The sequence below is a fragment of the Mycteria americana genome, chromosome 9 (genome assembly GCF_035582795.1).
Source record: "Mycteria americana isolate JAX WOST 10 ecotype Jacksonville Zoo and Gardens chromosome 9, USCA_MyAme_1.0, whole genome shotgun sequence".
Lineage (NCBI taxonomy): Eukaryota > Metazoa > Chordata > Aves > Ciconiiformes > Ciconiidae > Mycteria > Mycteria americana.
In genome coordinates, this window is record NC_134373.1 from 17,829,297 (window position 1) to 17,850,478 (window position 21,182).

Here is a 21,182-nt window from a genome sequence, read left to right on the forward strand (position 1 = left end):
CAGTTTTCTTTCAGCAAATAGGCACAGTCTTAAATACTGACTTTCATGGCAGTTAAAAATGGTGATTATTAGCTGCTTGCTGGAATGATGCAATATGGATGATACTGAGTGAACACCAGATTCTCTCCTCCTCTGAGTATTGTTAACCAAAAATGTTTATTAAGGGTATGTTCTAAAGCCCATTCTTGTCAGCAGAAAGATTCCTAGCAACTTTAATAGTTGCTGAGGTGAAAAACCCTGTTTTCTAGTAGACTAAATCTAAGCAACCTTGCTGCCCTTACAGGGGTGTAACTGTGGCCCTGAAACGAAGGTTGTGAAATTAGTCAGTTGATATACAAGGTGGAAAGAATGTAAATTAAAACATATATTTGCAGAACCATTAACTAATAACCTCACCATACTTGTAAGATGAGCGTGGATCTAGTGTTTAAAGAAAATTTAATAGCTATTTATATTTGAAGCAGCATTGGTAATGAACAAATGTTTTTCAGGTTAAATTAAAATCAGAAAATTTAAGACATACTGTATGCCACTGATTATGGAAAGTCTAAGAATACTCCAGTCTATTCTACAAAGGCTTGAACTCTTGATAATAATTCATTATAATGCAGTGTTTTTATCCCTCAGTGTCAATTTTGGTTTGAAGATGTGAGTGCAACAGTCGCTAGAGTTGGCAAGTATTCTGCAGAATGCAAAACAAGAGAAGCAATAGAGACTCTCTACAAGCAATTCAATAAGTTTATTGAGCCTACAGTGCCTCAACAAGAAGAAAAAATTCAGCAGATTATAGAGCTCGCTAAACAGTTATATGGTGAGGAGCTGTCTGGTAATGTACGGTGGGGAAAAAAATACAATAACTTAGGACAGGAGGAAGCAGATTCCTAGATTTGTTCATTTAAGAAGAAAATCCCATGAAGTTTAAAAAACAAATGTTGTTTTAAAGTATTGACTGGAAGAAGTGAAGGATTTCAGAACAAATATTTAAAAAATAGAAATATGAAAGTACTCAACAGTTAGGTAGTTACTTGGTTTTCTGTATAGAGTCCGAGTTCACCTTGAAATCAAAGTGTGAATGTCCTTGCAATATTTATGAGCTTGGAATTAAGACTTCATGGCTTATGCTATCTCATAACAGGCAGGCCTTTGAAGTCAAAGTACATTACAGTGATATACCTCAGTGCTGAGTGAATTTTTTACATTAACACTGTGAATAACTAGTGGTATTTGATTGCCAACTTTCTTAAGTATTTTATTAGCAAAAAATTTAGATTGTTATGTAAATACTGTATTTGCAATTGTATTGATTTGCAACATTGTTGACCAAAAAGAATGAAGGTCAACAAACTTCAGGTTTTGCTTTTTTCCTCCCATTCATAATGTTTATATACTTGTTGAAGTTATTTTATCCAAAGATAAGGTGACCATCCAAATGTGCACGGATACTGTGTAGCTTATCATTTCAAGTAGTAAATCTGAAAAAATTTCAAGAAACTGTGCTTTTAAGTTCCTCTAATTTAGTGTTGAAAAGACTATTTAGAGAGCACAGATCGCTTTTTTCCCTTCTCTCTCTCTCTCTCTTTTTTAACTTTCTCAATATTTTAAACGGTCCTATCTGTAGGAAAGGAGCTGACAGAATGGATTCTTGACACCAGCTGATTAGGAACACTGGAAGAAAGAAGCTGCTTTGTGTTTTTTAAGTCATTACATGGGAAAAAGCTTCTCCATCCTGCCTTTGTTTTGTATTTCTTATAACAGGCATCTAAGTGCCTCCTAGCTGTATAATAAGGCAACTAGTTTAGGAGACACTTTGAGGTCAGCATCTTCTAAAGCAGTATCACTAACCAGATAGAAGTAATTTTGTTCAAGGAGAAGCCTAGCTAAAGACCTGCAGCAACTATGAAGGCCCATCTAAGCTCTAGTAAGAGGTAGGAAAGCACATTGCTGTGAATCACAGAACTCCTCCAGCAAAACAAAACACAGAAAAATGTATGTATTGTAGTATATTGGGGTTACAAAGTACATTGATTGTTACACATCTGTTTGAGGCATTCTGTTCTCCTTTCATGTTGTTTTACCTTTGTAGGTATCGAAGAAGGAAAGAAGTATGTTGAAAAAGCCATATTAAAGTACAAAGAAATCATTAATTCTGTTGATGAGTTGTGCAGATCTCTGAGAGAACTTAAGGAGATTAAGGTATTTTTTTTTTAATCTGGAAATATATTGCATCTGTGTCAATTTATCAGGCTTAGTGTCTGAATCAGTACTTTTAACTGAGGATCATCTATGGTAGTATGAAGCATTTCTTAATTGTTCACTTTTCCATTACCTTAGGTAATGATCGTAATTAATAAATTAAGTGCTACTTGTTTGTGCACTAAACATTCCTCCTAGGTTTCTTTTTCTCAACTTTTTTCAGAACTGTTACTGCTTTCAAGTAACCTTTGGGGGAAAACGTCACAATTTCTTTGGGTATCTAGACAAATACTTCTTTTTTCATATTTCTTCTTCCCTTGATACTGTAATATAGGTAACTGCTAGATATATAAAATGCCAAACAATCTAGCTTGGCTGCCTTGGCTGCCTTGCTGTTGGAAAAATCATCCCCAAAAACCAAGGTTTTTTAAAACCAAATTAATTTAAATTAGAAAAGCGTGGCTTATAACATAAACATTAAAGAGAACAACAACATTTTTATTTTCATATTCTGATAAGCTTCTTTAAGAGTAACTAAGTATAACATATCAGCTGAGGGGGAATTATGGAAGACAGCTGAGAGGGCTAGATTTCTGTAATAAGGACTCCGTCTACTCCACCCCCCACTGTCCAAGTAATACATAAAAAATCTCCCACATGCAGCAATAGCTGATGAGTTAATTTTCCTGTGAAGTTGGAAGAGTTAAGGTGCTTAAATGTCCTGCTCTTGTTGATGTTGAATGTTATTTCGCTTCTCTTTGATGGAATTATACTAGAAAAACTGATGAATGCTCAAATTATCCATTAATAATACATTTAAAAGCAGTAAGAGAAGCCAAAAATACAAATGAGTTCCAAAAGTCATTAGATGAATGGAAAGAAGGCTTTGCCTTGCACTGTGACCATAAAGAAAATTCAGTATAAATGCCAATTAGGTTTCAAAGTTCTCCTCCCAATCCATAAATGCTGTTACATAAATGCTGTTGTGTGCAGGACAGTAGCCTCGGGTTCTGTCAGAACAGGGCTTGAACCTTTCGTCTTTTTTGCTAGCTCAACATAATAAGAATCTTTTCAAGGGAAGTGGAGTTTCAAAATAATTGTAATATTTTACTTTGAGTAATTTTTCTAATTGTAAAGTTATCTTTCTTTAATAGAGTTGTTTGGAGAACACTTTTTTCACAGAAAACCATTCATAAACTATTTACTGATTACTTTAACCTTTAATTTAGATAATTCTTTTAAAAAGGCAGTCAAAAGGAATATTATAGAAAATGAATTTTCTGCAATAGAGAGTATTGCTGAAACTTTTTTCAAATAAAAGTTGTTATTTTTTTGTAATATGTAGTATTCTGAGATTTTAAAACTAACACTTATTGAACATTTCTAGAATATCTCAATAGTCGATGTCTGTATCTTATGAAGAATAAATCATTCAGCAAATTATCTACACAAATAGGTGCCATGAGTATGGAATGTCATGACTATGAATCCAGTTTCCCCTCCTGCCATTTTTAAAACGTAACAAATTAAGGGGAAATGTTGTATTGCGCAGTCTTTCCTGATTTTACACGGATGTTCAATGTCAGAAGGAAACAACTCTTGGATTTTTCAAGTGCAAAATTAAAAACTACTTCTTCATAAAAAAATAGATTTAACAGATCACACAATTTTTCACTTGTTTAATGCTAGAATAGAAATTAATAATGCAGCACTTTCTTATAAGAACTTATTTAGGACTGTAAATTTTGGCTGGACAGCTAAAGATGTGAAATACACAAAACTGTAACTATAAAACTTTTGGTTTTCCTTACGTTGTGCCACTGTGATGTTCTTTGAAATCTGTAGATTTCTTCCATGACAATTTTAAAGGATTCATGGAGTCTTCATAAAATACAGTATGGTTGTCCAGATTTCTGTTATGTAAGTACTTTGTAACCACTTGTGCAGTATTTGAGGCTTAAGCTAGAAATAAGTATTAGCCAAAAAGAATGGTTAAAGTAGCTGATCTAAAGTACAGTTAACTACATTCAAAGTGGTTACGGACTGTCCAGATGGGAAGCTGAAGGAGGGAGGAAAACAAGAACAAATGCAAATTCTGACTGGTTATGTTTTATGATGAGAACACATTCTCCCCTTTCCCCTTTTTAGACAAATTTGAACATTCTAGAGACTCACAAATGTTTCTTTCCTCCCTAGAACTGTTTTTCCTGAAATCATGATTTTTTTTCTGGGTTTGTTGTTTATCCTCTTTTTTTCCTAATAGTGTCACTTTTTTAATCCTTTATTTTCCCTTACTTATGCTAGATACAAATTAGTTAATATTCCTCAGATTCTTGACCAACCAGTTGAGTTCTTCACTCTTTGGTGTCCTATACTTTCCCTGTCTCAGAAAAGATCCACTCAGCTTTGAAAAATGTTGTCTTTGCCCATCCAGGAATGAATGAATCGGGTTTTGCTGCATATTTTTGCCATAAGCAATTTACACCTGATGACAGGTTTTAGATAAGATTTCACTTATTTTTTTTCTGTTCTGTTGTACAGAGCATAAGTCACTGTGTAGCTAAAAATTGCTACCTTCTATTGTGTATAAGCTTACTTAATTTTCTTTTCACATGGCAGAAAGAAGAGTTTTCTGAAGAGTTGGTTACTGTTCAAAAAGAAGAAAGAAATGGTCAAGAAGCATGTGAGGCTGTTATTAAAGACAAAGTAGAGGAACAAAAGCAGCAGGTTAGATTTTTATTTTTTTAATAACTAGAACTCTGTTTCTTAAAAGGCTTTGAGTATTGCTGTAAAGTTTATTGCTTTTCAGTCTTGAAGCCTTCCTTAAGATGGGTGTTATCAGTATAGTCTTGGTCATTCCTCTTTCAATTTCTTTTTAGTTACCCCTTTGCCTTCTATCCAACCCACATATTCTTTCCTATGAATTTTATTTTTTTAGCCTTCTTCCAATTTTCCTTTGGTCCTATTGCCGCAGTATTCTTAATGCAGACGTCCTCTTTGTCACTATTCCTCCTTCCTCAAGGGAGAACACATTCTGCTCTCTCCTTTGTAATATGACTTAAGGGAATATAGGAAGTAATAGACGAGACTGCTGTTAATATTTCCCAGAGCCCTAATATTCATATAACCCCTAGAGACAAGCTATGAAAGTATTTGATTTATAATATGCTATGAGAGAAGCCTCATAGGTCAGAATTTGAACTAAGTAACGGTGGAAATTATGATGCTTTGTTGAATCATTAAGGTCTCAATCAGGAAAAAAAAGTGGTTTTTAAACACTTTGTTCAGATGGCATCAGGTAAGTTGCTTACAAATTCAGAAAGCATTACTGAGAAGAGAAACAATACTCTGTCACCTACCAACACTAAACAAGTATCTGCTGTTCATGTTGATTTTTTTTTTCTTAATCAAGTTGATAGGCATTGCTGTGTACTCTCAAAGGAATTTTACTCCTTAATTCGTTGCTTCTCGAAAGTGACAGATATTGTTATGGATTGGTGGGCTTTGATTGTCTTCTCATTTACAGTATTACAAAAATCCAATGCAAAACAAGCACAGAATTGCTTCACTTTTGCAACAGTGTGAATAACAGGAAAGCAGTCATGGCAAAAACATGATGGAAGACAACTACAGCTATCAGCAGTTCAGTATGACATCATGTCAGAGATAATCTGCTGTACTGTTAGTACGACATTATACATCAAATAAATAACAGAACTCAGCATCAAATAGTTGTCTTCACCCCCACCTCAAAACACTTAAGTTACATTTCAGTTGACAAAATTCTGTGCAGCAGAAATCATAAATAAGTTCCAAAGTATAGATTGCATGGTGAGGAGGAAAATGCACAAAAGGAAATTAGTGAGAGACTGGGTATGCATTTAGAATGATAAAAATCCCAGCAGACAAGCATATTTTATTCATGGATATACAGTAAACAAATATTTACTGAAATATATTAATATATTGAAATATATGAATATATATGAAATGACAGGTTCCAAATTGTCAATGAATAAAGGTAGTCTTAGAAATACAGGCAATACAAAACCAGACCTATGTTTTATGAGATTAATTCCTTTAGCTTAAAGAACATTTCGAAGCCTTGGGATCCTGGATGTAAATGTAAATAATTTACTATGTGAAATATTCTGGTACGTTGGAGTGGGTGGTAATATATTTAAGTCTTTAGAATGGTAGGATGCATTGGTAATTGATTTAGAGCTCTAAAATTTCCATTTTGCAAGCTGATAACATAGACCAATACTACAAGATGTTAAATTGTGATGTTTTGTAGAAATTCAACTAATATTAACATTCCCTTCAGTTCAATACAGAATGTCCTGCAATCTGCTAATGAGCCAAAATTGAGCCTAATGAATTTTGTTACCTCCATTCCAAGTCAATGGGAGTTTCACCACTGACTTGGAGCCCAGATTTCACTAAAAATTTTGTGGCTGTTCCAAAGAACCACCCTCAGGAGAATCAATCGCCTCACCCAGCAGATGTCCGTAGCCCTATTTCCTATTTTGCTAGACCACAGCTTTGTCAGTCCTTGTCAGACTGTGCCTCAGCTGCCAAGGGGAGAAGTCAAGGGTATGCGAAACAGCAAATATCAGATGTGAAGTATGGCAGCTATCATGCCTCCACCCTTTTCATCACTCCATACTTCACTTGAAGTAGCAGGTTCTTCTCACTAGAGCTTTTCTGTCTTACATTTCCATCCTTTGTGAGGAAAGACCTTGCCCATCCCCAGCCCCTCGTCTAGTGGGCCAGCAATCTCTAATTTTGTCTATACATCTGCAAGATAGTTTTGCAGTATTAATTTGCTTCAGTAATAAATATCACCCTCTAAAAAGTGGCCTAAACCTTCTCATGGCACATTCATCCTCATGCTTCTTTGATCCCAGGTAACACACCAGGGCTGAAAGTCCTCGTGCTGCCAAAGCCTGTCTGACAGCTTGCTCACTCGCTGCCCACCTGTCATTCTTTTCCCCAGCATTTTCCCCAGGGTCACTTTCCAGCAATGTCTGAAATAACTGTTCAGTTCTGTGATCTTCAGACGAGGTGACCGTGAAACTGACAGCACATCCCTGCACTAAGATCCTAGATTAGTCACTGGAAGATTCCTACATTGTCGTGGCCTTCCCGTAGTTACCCAAATGTATGCCACTGTACATGTGCGTAGACTCCTCAATAGACAATGAATCGGAACCGTTGATTTCATTCAGACAGTAGACACTGGCTATTCAGAGATTTTGACCTATGTTTTTTAAAGCTACCTGCTCAGAATTTAACATTCTAAACAATTTTTCAACTTCTTAATATTTAATCAGATTTGGTTTATTAAATTCATTAGTGCAAGTCAGACCAAAACAGCCAGAATTTGCTACTGAAGTGCCTATTAAAGCTTCATTTAAGAAAAACTTGCAAATGTGGTCAGGCTTAAAACTGAGAGAGTTACTTAGAACAATGTTGATAAGGTTAAAAGAGCTGGGTGATAGTCAAATTTGCAAACCCTAGAAAAATATATTGTATGAATGTATTGGAATTAATCCCTAAAAATAACAATTTTTTTAGGAATACCTTACAATTAGAAGCCCAATAAAAAAATTGAATATGTGCAGAAGGAAGAAGTAACTCAGTATTTATTGTTTTCTGAGTAATTGGAAAGGGGAAAAATTTACACATTTCACCAAATTGGAAAGTGAATTATAATTTATTGTGTTTATATCCATGATCTATTCATACTGAAAGACACTTTGGGGGTCAGAGTTCATCAGGGGATGCTTGTGGAAAACACATTTGATACCCAAACTTGAAATTCATCTTACAACTAAACCAAATTATTTAGTAAAATAGACACAGTAAAATCCTGCTATCTTCTAGCCATTCATTCATGGATCTGGCATGAATCACATGGCTTTGAAATAACAAATATATCAACTTGGAAAAACATCTATATTAAAACTACCAATCTACAGGACCAGGGCACATGTGAGGTTCTATTACTTCTTTTTACTTTTATTTTGTTAATTTTGTGCACTGATGATTAGATTATATTTAGAGCAATAAAGCAAAATGAAAGCTGAAATGAATGTGCCACTGCACTTTTACTGCCAAAAAGACCTGGTTTGGAAAGCAATGACATCCAGTGTAGCATCAATTGATTTGAGTAAACAGTTTATGGGCGACAGAAACATTGCTTAGTAGATTACACGTTTTTGTGTTGAACTCAACAATGAGAGAATAGCATAAGAAAACATTATGAACACCTTTGCTGAGAGCCCTGGCACAAATGAAATAGGCATGAGTATAACCATGGAAGCACCTGACAATGGTCACATAGGAATTAGGGCTTCTCCCCTCAAAAAGCTGGTGGGATCAATAGCCCAACATCTACACCAATGCATGCAGCATGGGCAACAAACAGGAGGAGCTGAAAGCTATTGTGCAGCAGAAAAACTATGATATAGTTGCCATCACGGAAACATGGTGGGATGACTCACACAACTGCAGTGCTGCAATGGGTGGGTATAAACTCTTCAGAAGGGATAGGCAAGGAAGGAGAGGTGGTGGGGTAGCCCAGTATGTTAGGGAGTGTTTTGATTATCTAGAGCTTAATGATGGTGATGATAGGGTTGAGTGTTTATGGGTAAGAATCAGGGGGAAGGCCAACAAGGCAGATACCATGGTGGGAGTCTGTTATAGACCACCCAGCCAGGATGAGGAGACAGATGAACTATTCTATAAGCATCTGGGAGAAGTCTCACAATTGCTAGTCTTTGTTCTTGTGGGGGACTTCAACTTACCAGATGTCTTTTGGAATTACAATACAGCAGAGAGGACACAGTCTAGGAGGTTCCTGGAGTGTGTGGCAGATAACTTCCTGACACAGCTGGTGAGTGAGCCAGTTAGGGAAGGTGCCCCGCTGGACCTCTTGTTCAAGAACAGAGAAGGACTTGTGGGTGATGTGGCGGTTGGGGGCTGTATTGGGCATAGCAATCACAAAATGATAAGAGTTTTTGATTCTTGCAGAAGTAAGCAGGGGAGTCAGCAGAACTGCTTCCTTGGACTTCTGGAGGGCAGACTTTGGCCTAGTGAGGAGACTGATTGACAGAGTCCCTTGGGAAGCAGTCCTGCAGGGCAAAGAAGTCTAGGAAGGATGGACATTCTTCGAGAAGGAAATCTTAAAGGCGCATGAGCAGGCTGTCCCCATGTGCCAAAAGACGAGCCGGCAGGGAAGATGACCAGCCTGGCTGAACAGAGAGCTTTGGCTGGAACTCAGGAAAAAAAGGAGAGTTTATGACTTTTGGAAGAAGGGGCAGGCAGCTCAGGAGGACTACAAGGATGTCGTGAGGTTATGCAGAGAGAAAATTAGAAGGGCCAAAGCCCAACTAGAACTTAATCTGCCTACTGCCATAAAAGACAATAAAAAATGTTTCTATAAATACATTAGCAACAAAAGGAGGGCTAAGGAGAATCTCCATCCTTTATTGGGCGCAAGGGGAAACAGTGAGAAAGGATGAGGAAAAGGCTGAGGTACTTAATGCCTTCTTTGCCTCAGTCTTTAGTAGTAAGAAAGACCAGTTGTTCTCTGGGTACCCAGCCCCCAGAGCTGGAAGACAGGGATGGGGAGCAGAATGAAACCTCCATAATCCAGGGGGAAATGGTTAGTGACCTGCTACACCACTTAGATACACACAAGTCTATGGGGCCAGATGGGATCCACCCAAGGGTACTGAGGGAGCTGGCAGAAGTGCTCACCAAGCCCCTTTCAATCCTTTACCAGCAGTCGTGGCTAACTGGGGAGGTCCCAGTTGACTGGAGGTTAGCAAATGTGACACCCATCTTCAAGAAGGGCCGGAAGGAGGACCCGGGGAACTACAGGCCTGTCAGTCTGACCTCGGTGCCGGGGAAGGTTATGGAGCAGATGATCTTGAGTGCCATCACGTAGCACATACAGGACAACCAGGTGATCAGGCCCAGTCAGCATGGATTTATGAAAGGCAGGTCCTGCTTGACCAACCTGATCTCCTTCTGTGACAAGGTGACCCGCTTAGTGGATGAGGGCAAGGCTGTGGATGTTGTCTACGTAGACTTTAGTAAAACCTTTGACACAGTTTCCCACAGCATTCTCCTGGAGAAACTGGCTGCTCATGGCTTGGACGGGTGTACTCTTTGCTGGGTAAAGAACTGGCTGGGCGGCTGTGCCCAAAGAGTGGTGGTGAATGGAGTTTACTCCAGTTGGTGGCCAGCCACAAGTGGTGTCCCCAGGGCTCAGTATTGGGGCCAGTCCTGATTAATACCTTCATCAATGATCTGGACGAGGGGATCAAGTGCACCCTCAGTAAGTTTGCAGATGACACCAAGTTGGGTGGGAGTGTCCACTTGCTTGAGGGTAGGAAGGCTCTACAGAGGGATCTGGACAGGCTGGATTGATGGGCCAAGGTCAATTGTATGACATTCAACAAGGCCAAGTGCCGGGTCCTGCACTTGGGTCACAGCAACCTCATGCAATGCTACAGGCTTGGAGAAGAGTGGCTGGAAAGCTGCCCAGTGGAAAAGGACCTGGGGGTGTTGGTCAACGGCCAGCTGAATATGAGCCAGCAGTGTGCCCAGGTGGCTGAGAAGTCCAATAGCATCCTGGCTTGTATCAGAAACAGTGTGGCCAGCAGGTCCTCCTGTACTCGGCACTGGTGAGGCCGCACCTCGAATACTGTGTTCAGTTTTGGGCCCCTCACTACAAGAAAGACCTTGAGGTGCTGGAGCATGTCCAAAGAAGGGCAATGAAGCTGGTGAAGGGCCTAGATGTCTGGAGGTTTTATGAGGAGCAGCTGAGGAAACTGGGGTTGTTTAGCCTGGAGAAAAGGAGGCTGAGGGGAGACCTTATTGCTCTCTACAACTACCTGAAAGGAGGTTGCAGTGAGGTGAGTGTCTGTCTCTTCTCCCAAGTAACAAGCCATAGGATAAGAGGAAATGGCCTCAAGTTGTGCCAGGGGAGGTTTACATTGGATATTAGGAAAAATTTCTTCACCGAAAGGGTTGTGAAGCATTAGAACAGGCTGCCCAGGGAAGTGGTTGAGTCACCATCCCTGGAGGTATTTAAAAGACATATAGATGAGGTGCTTAGGGACATGGTATAGTGGTGGTCTTGGTAGTGTTAGGTTAACAGTTGGACTTGATGATCTTAAAGGTCTTTTCCAAACATAAACAATTCTATGATTCTATGTGATTACACATTTATATAAAACCCAAGAGGCAGAGAAGTAATTAATAAATCAGATAATGTCTTTGATGCTTTGTGATTAAAAATAATGCACTTGTGCCACATCCAATTCTTTTTGAAACATGATGAGAGGGACTTTTTTTTTTTTTTAATTCTGGATCCAAGATAATATAAAAATAATTAAACATTGTTTTCTGTTAGTGTTTGGACAAGATCTTGAAACAGCTGGAAATAAATGAGGCAAATATAAAATGCTTGGAAAATATCTTAAAGATATTGGTTTAATTCTGTAAATCTTGAACATGACCAGTGACTCTCTTTCTCAAAGAATCAAAGTCCAGTACCTTGGCTGTTAATATATTTTTATTGCTATGTAACTGTTTCCCATTTAGATGTAATTAGGCCACCTCCTCCTCCACCTTCCCCTTGCAAATGCTCTTATAAACAGCACCTACAGGAAATCCACAGGTTGGCCTTTGTTTATAGAAAGAGGTACTTTTTCTTCTGTTGTTACTGTTTAATAAATGGTTATATATAATTATAAAAATATCTGCTAGAATCTGTCCAAACAGTTTGAAATCCCAGTTAGCTGCTGCAAAATTTTCTGAGGAATTATCCTTTTCCATGTGTTTCTTCCTGCTTTTCAGAATACATTAAGCTTAATTAGAAGAAATATTTCAAATATTGTTGCTAGCTTCTGCATGAAAAGGGAATGCATAGAATGATAACTCATTCTTTCTCTCTGTTTTTCTTTTTCTTCTTCTTTCCCTTCTCTTCTTTCCCCTCCTAATTTAAGAAGAGGAGTAAATTGGCTGATATTCCAATTATCTGTCCAGCTGGTCAGGATCTTGTTTCACAGGATACAGAGCTGTCATCTTCAGCCAAAGAGGATAGTTTACAGACTGAATTCCCAGCAGAAGAAATACCCTCCGGAGATGAATATGAGTGTATATCACCTGATGATATCTCTTTGCCACCGCTTTCTGAGACACCAGAATCCAACCTCTTACATTCTGAAACAGAGATTGAAGAGCAGTGCTGTTGTAGTTCTCATAGTCTGCATGTCAGTTCCTATAGCTTGCAAAAGCAGAAAACCACTAGTATTAAAAAAGTGATGGAAGCGTCTGATCTCTTAACAAATTCTGCTTATGCTGATGCTAAAAATAATAGAATGGAAAGCCCATCAGATCAGTTTGAGAAGTTTTGTATCTCTTCAAGAGATTCTGGTCCAAAAGTCAGAGCAGTATCTCCTTTGACTTGTAGCTTACAAGGAATATCTGAAGCTACCACTGCTTCCTGCACTATATATGCCAAACCAGTATATAGCATGATGAGTGAAGTGTGCAAAACACATTTGCAACACCTTGAACTTCATAAAAGCATGGCAGAAACACAAGAACAATTGCATGACTTGAATAACTGTACTAAAACCCAGGACAGGCTGCATGCTTTGCCTGATGCATTCTCAGGTTTCGTGTTTCAATCAGACACCACCAGAAGCTGCCAGAGGCAGATGGTCACCCGAGAAGAGATTAAAAGTTCATCAGAAAAGAACAGCATGGCCAGCCTAACTGGACAGGCGCCTAACTTCTCCCAGCTTCTGTCTAACAAAACCGTCATGGAAGGTTCTCCAGTAACTTTGGAAGTAGAAGTAACGGGATTCCCAGAGCCTACGCTGACATGGTGGGTAGCTTATAATGAGAAGAAGTAAATATACCTCTTAGCAAGACACCTTGAACCACTTATAACCAAATTAATTAATCTATAGACTAGAATAAATGGCTTGTATCCTTTCTATTCCACACTTCTGCATGATTCCCACCTTCAAAACTGCTTTTGACAATTAACCTACTTGAAATAATCTCTCTGTACTTAATTTTATGAATAATGAGAGCATCAAACTACTGCAAGCATATCCAATGTTTTTTAAGCAAATACATAATATAGTTTTTATATTCTGGAATATGATATTCCACTTGTTCAATAATTTCTTAAAACAAATGTGCACTCCAGATTTACTGTAAGTAAATTCACCTGCATTTTCTCAGGATCTTGGCACTATATATGGACAGACAGACACACACATGTGCGTGCATGCTGAAATATTTATATATCCACTACATATACATAGAGACACACATTATATATATGTAGGAGTCAGTTGTTGAAAACTGCAGAGAGGTTACACGTTAAAAAAAAAAACCCTAAATGTCTACACTAAGAGAACCTGTTTTATATTATATATTTGTGTGCACTCTCTATCTCTCTCTGAATTGCTGTATGTCTAATTAGATTGCTTTATACTGCATTTGTGAGAAATACAGATGACATAATATAAATATCTTTTAAGATGACTTTTTAGAAATTCCCTGCCATAGGGAATAGGGACTGAAAGAGGGGCAGGATTTCAAGATTTTGATAGTAGTCCTCTATGTGTTGGTGTATTTTCCTAAAATTTTACCTCATTTGCCATTTCTGCACATATTTCATTAAACTTTCACAATGGAGGTCTTTCTAGATATGCCTCTTATTGGAAACGTTTTGATGTTAAGATTATTATTACACATGTAAAGAATTAGGCAAACTATAAGCTTTTAGTAAGCTGAATTTTCTTCTATGGCACTGAGAAAAATACTGGACACTGCAACCTTGGTGCTATACTGTGTTGGTATCAATAAAGTTACTTTGTTTTAAATCCCAGTATTCTACACTTTGAGGAGTATTGTTGGTGAAACAAGAGGTACCTTCAGTTTTATTTTATCATAAGAAAGCATTAATTTAGCTAAAAAATATATGGTCTGTAGGATATATGATCTTGATATATGGTCTTTTAAGAAATAGTATTCAACTGAAAGCATTTTGCAAATTAGAAATTTATGAAAACAGAAAAAAATGTGGGGTTTTGTAATTAAAAATTCACCAATGCCATGTATTTTGTACTGATGTAGACATTTTATTGGACATACATGTGGAAAAGCATTTCTGTGTTTAAGTTAAACGTAGCTTATGCTGAAACATCACGAGGCAAGAAGAGCCAGAATTTTCCCTCACTTGCAATATGTAAATCAGGAGTCAATACCAATACATGGTCACTGATCCTCAAGTGTTAGAATATGACACCAGTTCTCTGAAATAACTCCTGATGCATTGTTCTATCCTGTTTGATGATGTGAACTAAGTAAATGTTAAGTGGGCTGGCATGGAGGAACAGGTCTGACTGTTCTTTATACTGAAGACACAAGTTCAGAAAGTTTGTATGTTGCTTATGCATCTTAAGAGCCTATTCATGAGTTGAATGTGGATTGACTCAACACCTTACTAGCAAAAATGTTTCAGCCCAAAACTGAGGGCCGAGGCCTTCATGCTACTCTCTCCAATACTGCAGTGAGATAACTGTGACTTGTCCGTTGAAAACCATTTTCAGAACCACATTTTCTAGTATTAAGAATGTATTATCCAGCAATTTGAATTGTTTAAATATTTGTCCATATTTACATAGAACTTTAAAACTGAGAAATGAGAGCACTGCAGTGAGCTCTCTCTCTTGCTGTTACTATAGTGTTATAGAGATTGTCTGAATTTGCAAAGTTCTGCTTGGCATACAGTGATATAAATCTGACTTGAAAACTGACTCTCTGCTTCAGGTACAAGAAGGGCCAGAAACTGACTGCAGATGAGCACTTAAAGCTTTTACAAAAGGAGACAAAGCATACTTTATTCATTCAGAAGGTGTGTGATAAAGATGCTGGCCTCTATGTTGTTCGGGCTAAAAATTTGAACGGCACTATCTCCTCAAGTGCCATTCTCCACGTGAAAGGTAACAGGCCACCTATTACAAGAATAGACTGGATAATGCTGTGTGTCATCTATATTAGCATATCACTAATGTACTGGCTATTCACAAAATAAGTACAATATTGACTGCACTGGACTTAATTCTCACATGCTAAGACAACATTAAATTTATTGTCTTACACTGCATCTTTCACAATCTGTACCAAACTACTTTTATGTCACACTCGATATATTGCTTGTTTCTTTAATACCAGTATTATGTGCTTATTTTCCTTTCTCATAGTGATGTTGAGATAAAAAATTTACAAAGATTTTCTAGAATCTGAGGCAGAGTTTTGCTTTCTAAAAATGTTGGCATTACAAAGTGCTGGAAACAGTTTTAATGGTTATAGATATTAAATGTTAAGATACACCCAGGTAGAGTGCTCAGATCAACGTATATTTTATGATATGCCTTTTTTTGGGAGGGGGTGTGGAGGGTGTTGAAATGTTTTTTAAACATCAAATGTATTATTTCCAACCACGTTTTTCTCATACACTTTAAAAAAAAAATATTTGTAGGATAAATCTTCTTAGTAAAGAAATCATACCTTTCATGATTGCACTGGCATAGATCAGGTTTAAATCTGTCTCAGCCCAGCAGATAGTCTCCACAAATGAAAGTTGCAGTAGTTCCAATACAGTTGTGATCGTCTGCACTACAAGGATTTGGCCCAGAATCATCAGGATTTGTGTAAGTGGCACCTAGCATACAGTAGACCAAAAACCTCAAATGTTTACAAGATGAGATGTTCCAACATACCAATCTGCTTAGGTAGATGCTTGTGATACTTTCTTTGCCTTCTTATAAAATGAAAGATATAAATATTTCTAATAATCCACTAAATTGTTAGTATAAGACAAGAAAGATAATAGTTTATGAAGTGAGCATTTGTGCATGTTTAAAATTTTTAACACACTGGTTTCAAACAGAATCAACCAAATTGGGGAAATACTAGAAAGTGTATTCACACCAAAAAAAGTTGTTTTATTTTAGTCAAATAGAATTCTCCTATATCTTCAAAGCAGTAAATCCAAACCAGAACTTTGTTCACCTACATATTGCATTTCATTCTTGACAAGGACAACCACAGATGATATTTTTTATTAAAGTAGTAACTTGTTTAAATATTTGATAACAATGAATAACTGCCAGTGGAAGATTTCATTTATAAATCCTCAAATGTAACTTCATTCTTTAGCTCCAGTACTTGTTGTATTTGTACAGTAAAAACAATTGACAAACAGCTACATGATTTTTCCTGCATCTTTCATTTGCAGCTTTTGTATTACAACTGTGTTGGTGTGGAAAATTTATAGAGAGGAAATATTTACTTTCTCTTGCATAATTTGCTGAAATGAAGTCAGCCTTTTACTGTGTAGTATGCTATGAGCAGAATGTATATTGCAAATTGCTGGGGGTCAGTGAGATTGAAGACTGACATTTAGATATTTTGGCCCAGTGACTACAACTTTATTAAAATTCCTGTAACTTTGAAACAGGAGAAGTTCTCAAGGGAATATAACCTCACAGCAATACAAGAGGGAGCAGGAGGAGGAGGTGGTGAGCAGATGGGGGAACAAAGTAAATTCTAACTAAAATTGGTATTACCCTTAATGAACAACTTTCTAAGTTCAGTCAGCTCCCAAAAATGTTGATTCATAAGAATTCTCTCAGGTATAAAAATCACCTATTTTCCTAAAGTGTACTTTCCATTTCACAATAAAGCTAATTTTAATAATTAGTATGATTTTGAATGTTCCAATTTTCATAAAAGTAAAATTCAGTTTGGTGGTTTTGTGCCCTTGGGACTTTATGTATGGTTGTTATAAACATACAGCAAAGAACCTATGTGAGTGAGCTGACTTGGATAAGCAGTACATTAAGCAATACTGCGGTAAGAACAAACCAAAATGCCTCTCCTACCTGCTGTGAGGTTTTGCCTGCTGCAGAACTGCCAGTGCTTGATAACTTTATCCTGTTGATAATACTAATTTTCTATTTGAAAATGAGTCTTCTAGGTGATGGCTGCCCTTCAATTCTCTGTTTTTACTGAGAGTTGCCATCATTCAAAAATTAAAAGTAATCACGGATGTTCTTTTGACTTGTTTTCTGCTTTTCTAAGTAACTTTATATAATACTCAGGTCACTTTTTGGGGCATTTTTGCCTTCAGTATTGAGGCTAAGTATATGCACACAAAAAAATTAGGAGTGAAAGCAGAGATGTTCTCTTTCCTCTTCTGCCTTGCCTCTGCCAGAATTAGGCCTTTAAATTAAGCATTAACTGTCATAAGGCTTGTGACAGAAAAAGTCATTGTGGCTCTATAGATACTGGGCTCAAAGCTGCATCTCTGTTTTAGCTTGTGAATACTTCATCTTGAAAACTATGGGAAGTTCAGTGCTAGAAGGATCATTGTTCTGCCTTTTTTTAATGGCCAGTGTGTGAATTCAGAGATACACATTTGACCTTTCTGGTTGGAGGAGAGCCATTTGCTGAGCAAAACACCACTGTGAGGTGAGGCTCTGTCCTGAGCCTCTGCTGGGCTAGGATCCCAGCCCTGCTTGGAAAAAATTGTCCCAAACTCACTTGTAGTTCTATGAAAGCAGGAGAAAAAGATGTGAACTTTTCATCATGTCGTAGAGCAGGAATTGGAGGTAGCTTGGATCTAGACTTGTAATTGGATCTGATTGCTTGCTGGCACTTACAGAAAGACCACTCACTCTTTTATGATAATCAGCTCTACGAGTTAAAAAGGCAACAAACAGACACAGAACTACTGGATGAGTGTACACAGATTATGGGAATAAGTTCTTTCCCTTCCCTCATAACACTTCCTGATGTACATCCAGGCTCCTAGGATATTACAAGGGAGCAGGCATGCAGACCTTCTCCCTCATACACATTTGCATTAAATCCGTTTCTGTTAACTTCATTTAACAGGCTTTAGAACAAGTGGGAGAGATCTCAGTTACTTGCTTTACCTGAGGTTTGACAGTCAGAATACAAGGCCAGTTTACAAAATTGTGTGAGAGTGAGATGCAGCTTTGAATCCAAGTGGGATTTATTCCATCTTTTTATTAATATAATTTAGAAGCTAGCCAGTGATCTAGCTTTTCATTGGAGTTTGGCTTACACTCCCAGTTCCAAGCATAACAAGGAGGACTGTCATCTTTCCTCTAAGAGGGGAGGAGTTAAAGAGAAGCCTCGGAGCGAGAGTAAATTTTATTCCGACATTTACAAATCTGTGTTGCGTATGTGTATGAACAAGCATATTCTGCCTTTAGCAAAATTCTGAGTATGTATCATGCTGCAAATGTCTAATTGAGTATACTTATGTTTTGCCCCCATAGCAGAAAAACATTTAAAATCAATACAATGCTGATTTTTTTGTTGTTCTGAATTATGGTTTAAATAGTTCATGAAATGACCCTTGTTGCTAAAGTTTGTAGTTTTCTTATCTATTTTTCTCTTTTTTCATCATATTTTGAAAGTACTATTGGTAGTTCGTGTACTGAACAAGACATACAAGTAGTTTATCTTAATGGACTTTTTCAGGCATTGCTATTTGAGACTTGATTTGGGATTATATGCTCCAGGAAGGCATATAATTGACATGATGCTCCTGTAATTGTTCACTGCTATGATGTGGTGTTGAAACAGCACCCGTGCTCAATTTTGTTGGCTGGAGAAGGACATTTTTAAGTCACTTCTACCAAGAAAGTCACTAAAGGAAAGCTGCCTTCCACCCACAAAACTACAGAAGCAGAATGGTAGTGAAATGCCACACTTGGTGAGCTTAACACTAATTTTCCAGCTTGAACCATAAACGCCTGTTGTAACTGACAAATTAGGTAGCCCAGATTTCAACAGAGCCTCACAGAAAAAAAAACACAAGTGTGATCTTGTCTCCAACTATTGCAAGGCAAAATAAAATTATTCCACTGGGGAAGGGTACATTAATGCAGAGTTATTTGTACACCCTGATTAAAATTAAATGGGTCTAAAGCTTATATGGAAGATCCCAATAGATCCCAACCTGTCATGCAGGGAAGCCAGCTGCCTTTCTAAGGAAAGTGAGCCTCAGTTTTGCTATTCAGTTCAAAAGCAGCTGAAGTGGCTTATGATCTGCTCCTGTGCCAATGCATCCACTTTCATTTTTACTCAAACATGTTATCTGTGAAAAGTAAGCTTCCTGCTACTGGATTAAATCCTGGAATTGAATTCCTATTTAAATGTTAAATAAGATCTTTCAATTTTGACTTGTGAGAAGAAAGTGAGATGCAAACGAATCCAACTTTTAAAATCTAAGTACACTATTATTTTCAAGAGTACACACAAGTATGGCATTCATGCTATTGCTACATAACAGACACTGTGAAATAATAAAAGGTCAAAACAAACACCTCGTCACTTCTGAGAATGTTGTCATTTTTGCATAGTCAAATACTATAATTATTAAATGCAAAAAGGTATAAATATAAGGCCAGAAATTGCCTTAGCACATCTGTAGATCTTAATGAATCATTGTAGAATTACATAATCCCTTTGTTCATTAAACCACTCCTCTGAGAATTTGAACATTTCTGTGAATGTTAGATTAACAAAACTTGATTTATGAGTATGGTATTGCATCTACTTTAAATCAGGCATAGTTTTAAATGCGCAGTTTTTAATGGGTATGTGGATACCAGCCACATTTTTAATTGCTGCAAGAACAAAGATTTCAAAAAGAGAGAGATTAGAGATACCAGACACACAGCAGGACACTGAAAGTCTCCTGGTTTTAATACTTTGCTTTGTAAACAAAGGTGTAATCAATGCTGATTACTGTTGTGTTGGAAGTCTGGGTTTAAATACTCTTTATTTAAGGACTCTAATGAATGCCCAAACAAATTTGCTGGAAAATTCCTGCTGTTTTCTGTTCAGATAATCTTAAAAAAAAAGTGACTAATATTTCTCTGAAAGAAAACTACACTCATTCTGTTTCAGTAATAATTTCAACATAATGCTCCCCTCCCCTTTTTTTTTTTTAATAGTTCATGTTGTGTATGCTTTACTTCATCCCTTTTTAAACATACTGTAGAAGCAGGGAATACAACTATTACATACAGGGAATACATTAACTATTACATACTATTACATACATACTATTACATACATGCTATTACATTAACTAATACATAAACTATTACATACAGGGAATACAACTAATACAACTATACAACTGTTTTGTATTGTTCTGGTTCTGCTACTTTCTTGTTTTACAGTGCTGAGTTCCTGTCGTCACAGTCACAGTTTTGAACCTATAGTTACTTCAAGACCCCAAAATGTTTACATCTTCCCGATTGCTCTCTTAAAGAGGAGATTTAAATCTCAATCTCTCTAGCCTTACAACAAAAATATTCTACTTAGGCATATTACTAACCTAACCTCCCTTCCTCCTTCCCCATATGCAGGCACCCATTAAGAAAGAAAGCGGTGAATGAGATTGCCTGACTACAAGACGTGGAGTTGTGTGAAAGGGTATTTAGACAAGGTGCATAAGCTTGGAGGGGAAACGGATTAATTATTTTCATTTTTCAAAAGAAGCAGCCTGTCTGAGGGCCCAGGTGTGAGTCAGTAGGCAAAGAGAGGATGTGGCATTCCCCTGGTTGGCTTTGGATCAAATGTGGCTGGAGCTGCAATGGAGAAGGTGGCTTCCTCTCAAATGACTGGTAAGGTATGCCTATTTCTGGACCTTTCTCTGGAGACTTTGCTAGGGTAAGCCTAGTAATTTTTGTGTGTGTATATATATTTGTGGCTCAGAGGACCTATGTCTTTAAAAATTACTGCTCATACATCCTTTAATGAGGCTACGCCATGGTATTCAAGGAGAATGGAGCTCTGGATTATGGATATTTTAGATCAATTGGGTCATGAGACCC

The 21,182-nt window shown here is 37.3% G+C and overlaps 1 protein-coding gene across 2 annotated transcripts in view; it reads left to right on the top strand.

Moving 5' to 3' along the window:
• CCDC141 (coiled-coil domain containing 141) overlaps positions 1 to 17,688 on the top strand; it is a 110,426-nt gene extending 92,738 nt beyond the window's left edge. The window contains exons 21-27 of one of the 2 annotated variants that reach the window (XM_075512156.1): positions 628 to 811; positions 2,084 to 2,193; positions 4,813 to 4,920; positions 12,219 to 13,105; positions 15,067 to 15,239; positions 16,538 to 16,619; positions 17,618 to 17,688. In XM_075512156.1, coding sequence (XP_075368271.1) covers positions 628 to 811; positions 2,084 to 2,193; positions 4,813 to 4,920; positions 12,219 to 13,105; positions 15,067 to 15,239; positions 16,538 to 16,605 — 1,530 coding nt within the window. In that variant the 3' untranslated portion in view covers positions 16,606 to 16,619; positions 17,618 to 17,688. Of the gene's footprint in view, positions 1 to 627; positions 812 to 2,083; positions 2,194 to 4,812; positions 4,921 to 12,218; positions 13,106 to 15,066; positions 15,591 to 16,537; positions 16,620 to 17,617 lie in introns of those variants that run through there. The other variant, XM_075512155.1, reaches the window with a different exon arrangement.
• Positions 17,689 to 21,182: the final 3,494 nt, after the last annotated feature.